This window comes from Colobus angolensis, unplaced genomic scaffold (genome assembly GCF_000951035.1).
Source record: "Colobus angolensis palliatus isolate OR3802 unplaced genomic scaffold, Cang.pa_1.0 Scaffold325, whole genome shotgun sequence".
NCBI lineage: Eukaryota > Metazoa > Chordata > Mammalia > Primates > Cercopithecidae > Colobus > Colobus angolensis.
The window spans coordinates 537,091-539,885 of NW_012116544.1; the positions used below are offsets into that span (position 1 = coordinate 537,091).

General features: G+C 44.4%; 1 protein-coding gene across 1 annotated transcript in view; it reads right to left on the reverse strand.

Annotated features, from left to right (window-relative positions):
• LOC105518654 overlaps positions 1–1,257 on the reverse strand; it is a 12,618-nt gene extending 11,361 nt beyond the window's left edge. The window contains exons 1-3 of the mRNA XM_011951730.1: positions 899–1,257; positions 560–637; positions 253–330 (exon numbers count right to left, since the gene is read on the reverse strand). Of these exons, the coding sequence (XP_011807120.1) occupies positions 253–330; positions 560–637; positions 899–1,073 (331 nt within the window). The 5' untranslated portion in view covers positions 1,074–1,257. The remainder of the gene's footprint in view (positions 1–252; positions 331–559; positions 638–898) is intronic.
• Positions 1,258–2,795: the final 1,538 nt, after the last annotated feature.

The following is a 2,795-nucleotide window of genomic DNA, read 5'->3' on the forward strand; positions in this document are numbered from 1 at the left end:
CCCAGGTGAACCCCACTTGTCTCTCCCACTCCTTCCTGACCATCTCAGCACTGGAATGAAGTGAGGTTGAACCCCTTGTGAGTCCCCAAATATTCTCAGAGTGCTAAGATCTCAAAAATTTACTTGTCAGTAAGTAACTCCCTTTCCGCTCAAGCCTCGTATAAAAGTTTCCTGATTATTTACCTTTTGGGGCAAACCAAAAACAAAAAAACCCACCACTACCACCAACAACAAAAAACACCAAGATTCTACCTGCTCTGTCTTGGCAGCTGTCCTTGGAACTGATTTTTCTTTTCCTGCAGGTTTCCCGGTATGAGCTGGACTCTGGTTCTGTGAATACAATGAGAGTTTGAGAAAGTGCCTCCAACTGAACACCCTGAAATTCCTAGTCCATCCTGGACACACAGGAGCTCAGGTTGCCACCAAACCCCAGCTCTCTTCTGTTCTCCAGTGTCCAGGATCTGCACGGCCCTGGCTGCCAAGGAGCTCCCGGTTTTCTGGCCAGGGGAGCCCGTGTTGCTGCCCTGTCCCTTCTTGCCTGGAAAGAGTCAAATCTTACCAGATCCAGCAGTGCCATTCCCGGCCTTGAGCTTGGTTTCCTCAGAATTCTCTTCCTTGTTTGGATTGGGCTCCGATCCTGCTGCAAAAGGAAGTTTAGATGACTCACCTCTCCCTAGGCAGAGTCCCCTAGTCTATCTCTGATGCGTTTTTGCGGATCAGTCTTTCATGCGAAGTTCTGCCAGCATCACGAGTGAACACATTTCTCAAAGTCCCCTGAGGGCACCAAGCCATTTTCCATCCCCAAATCTCAAAATAAAACCCTACTAAAGACACATGGCTCAGTATCCCTGATTCCAACTCTCCTTCCAGCCTCCATGGGAGCAGCCCAAGGCCTTACCTTGCCTTCGTATGTGCTTCTCACTGGAATGGGAGGAGGCCGTCTTGCCTTTTCCTTTGAATGGTTTCTTCTCATCTGGGCCCCTTTCTGTAAAGATCTGTGGGGAAGGGGGCTGGTCAGTGGGGCGCTGGATGGAGGAGCAGTGGAGATCGGGGTCTTCATTTCCCTTTCCCATGTTGACGCTCAAGTGAAAGGAGGCCGCTCTTTCACGTCCAAAGGCGGACTGCGGGTTATTCCGCTGGACCTGCCTTTATATGTCCCTCGGCTGGGCGTGGCTGACTCTTATTGGCTGAACAGGTTTCTCCTTCCTGCCGCTTCTTAGAGCCTCAACAAGAAGTTTCTTGCTGTAGTTCTACTGGGGGCCTAGACACAGTTAAGGAGAGACTTTTTCAGGATCCTGTCATAGTGACAAGAAAACAAAGAACCGGGAGCACAGGGATCAGAAGAAGATCGGGGAATCATTTCTTCCGATTTCTGTCTCAGTTATATTTTGCACAGAAAGAGAATTTATTATACTTAGTGTTAACATTGTATACATAGATATAATTTCTTAAATTCTTGGAAACAACAAATGTCAAATTATGGTTGATTGTATTAGATCCACACATATATGATGAAATAAAAATGCAAAGAAAAAATAAATACCAAATGAAATGGCCCATCCTACCTTAAAAATGGGGAAGATAATTAGATCAAATGCAATAAAATTGAATTGATTAGATTAGAGCCAGTGCTAACCTAATCAGCCCTTGATTCCTGAGGTAGCAAAAAGTCTAGGTGGAAAAACATTTCCCCTTTCTCATCCTGCCTCAGTCATCCTGGGAGCACCACTCTGTTCTGTGGAATGTATTCAGCCTCCCTAGTAAAAATGGACTTGATTCCAAACAGGTAACCCAACTGATCACAAGAAAAACAGCCTAGATTCTGAACATTCAGCTCCTGTCTTCACACAGCAGACACCACCCAAATCCCATCAAAGCCCACATTGTTTCTCAACATCCACCATCAGGACATATTCCAGGGCAGCCTCTCAAAATTGCCTCAGTGAGACAGGACAAGGTGTGGTGGAGCTCCAAGTTCAGAAAAGCAGCCTCATCCCTTCCTACTGCAGCAGAGTCTGTCTCTGCTGGTCAGAACCCTCAGACTACAGAAGGGTTAGTTCATGTCCCAGCAAGTGTTTCCTGGCTGAAACACTTGCTGGGACATGCTCCCGGTTCTTTGTTTTCTTGTCACTATGACAGGATCCTGAAAAAGTCTCTCCTTAACTGTGTCTAGGCCCCCAGTAGAACTACAGCAAGAAACTTCTTGTTGAGGCTCTAAGAAGTGGCAGGAAAGAGAAACCTGTTCAGCCAACAAGAAGTTTTCCTTCTTGTCTCCCCGTCTGCTGAGGAAAGCATGCAGGAATGAGACCTTCTGTGTTAGGGAGTACTCAGCCTCCAGTCCCAGATGACTTGATTGACTGATGAGCTGACTCTCTGAGGAGGAGAAAGAAGCAGGGAAGAGACTGTGTTGGGCGAGTCTGCGTTTTCCCAACTGTGCTATCTGTGCAAGTAGTGGAACCAGAAAAGATATTAGTGGTTGACAGACACTGCCTAGTGAAATTATCTGAATGTAAATGGAACTTATAATGTCGTTATATTGTATAATATTATGATATATAAAATTTATTTGACATCTAAATAAATTTTGATATATTATGATATCATAATATCATATAAAATTTGGTCAGGTAATTTTATAAGAAAACTGAGTTAAATTCTATAACAACATTAACATATAAACTCAATAGAAAGCTAGGAAAATTGTCTGCTCTTGTGTAAATTACTGCTTTTTGGATAACTCTGTAAAGGTGTGAAGAGGGATCTGCTACTTACTTGATAAGTAAGTACTTGATAAG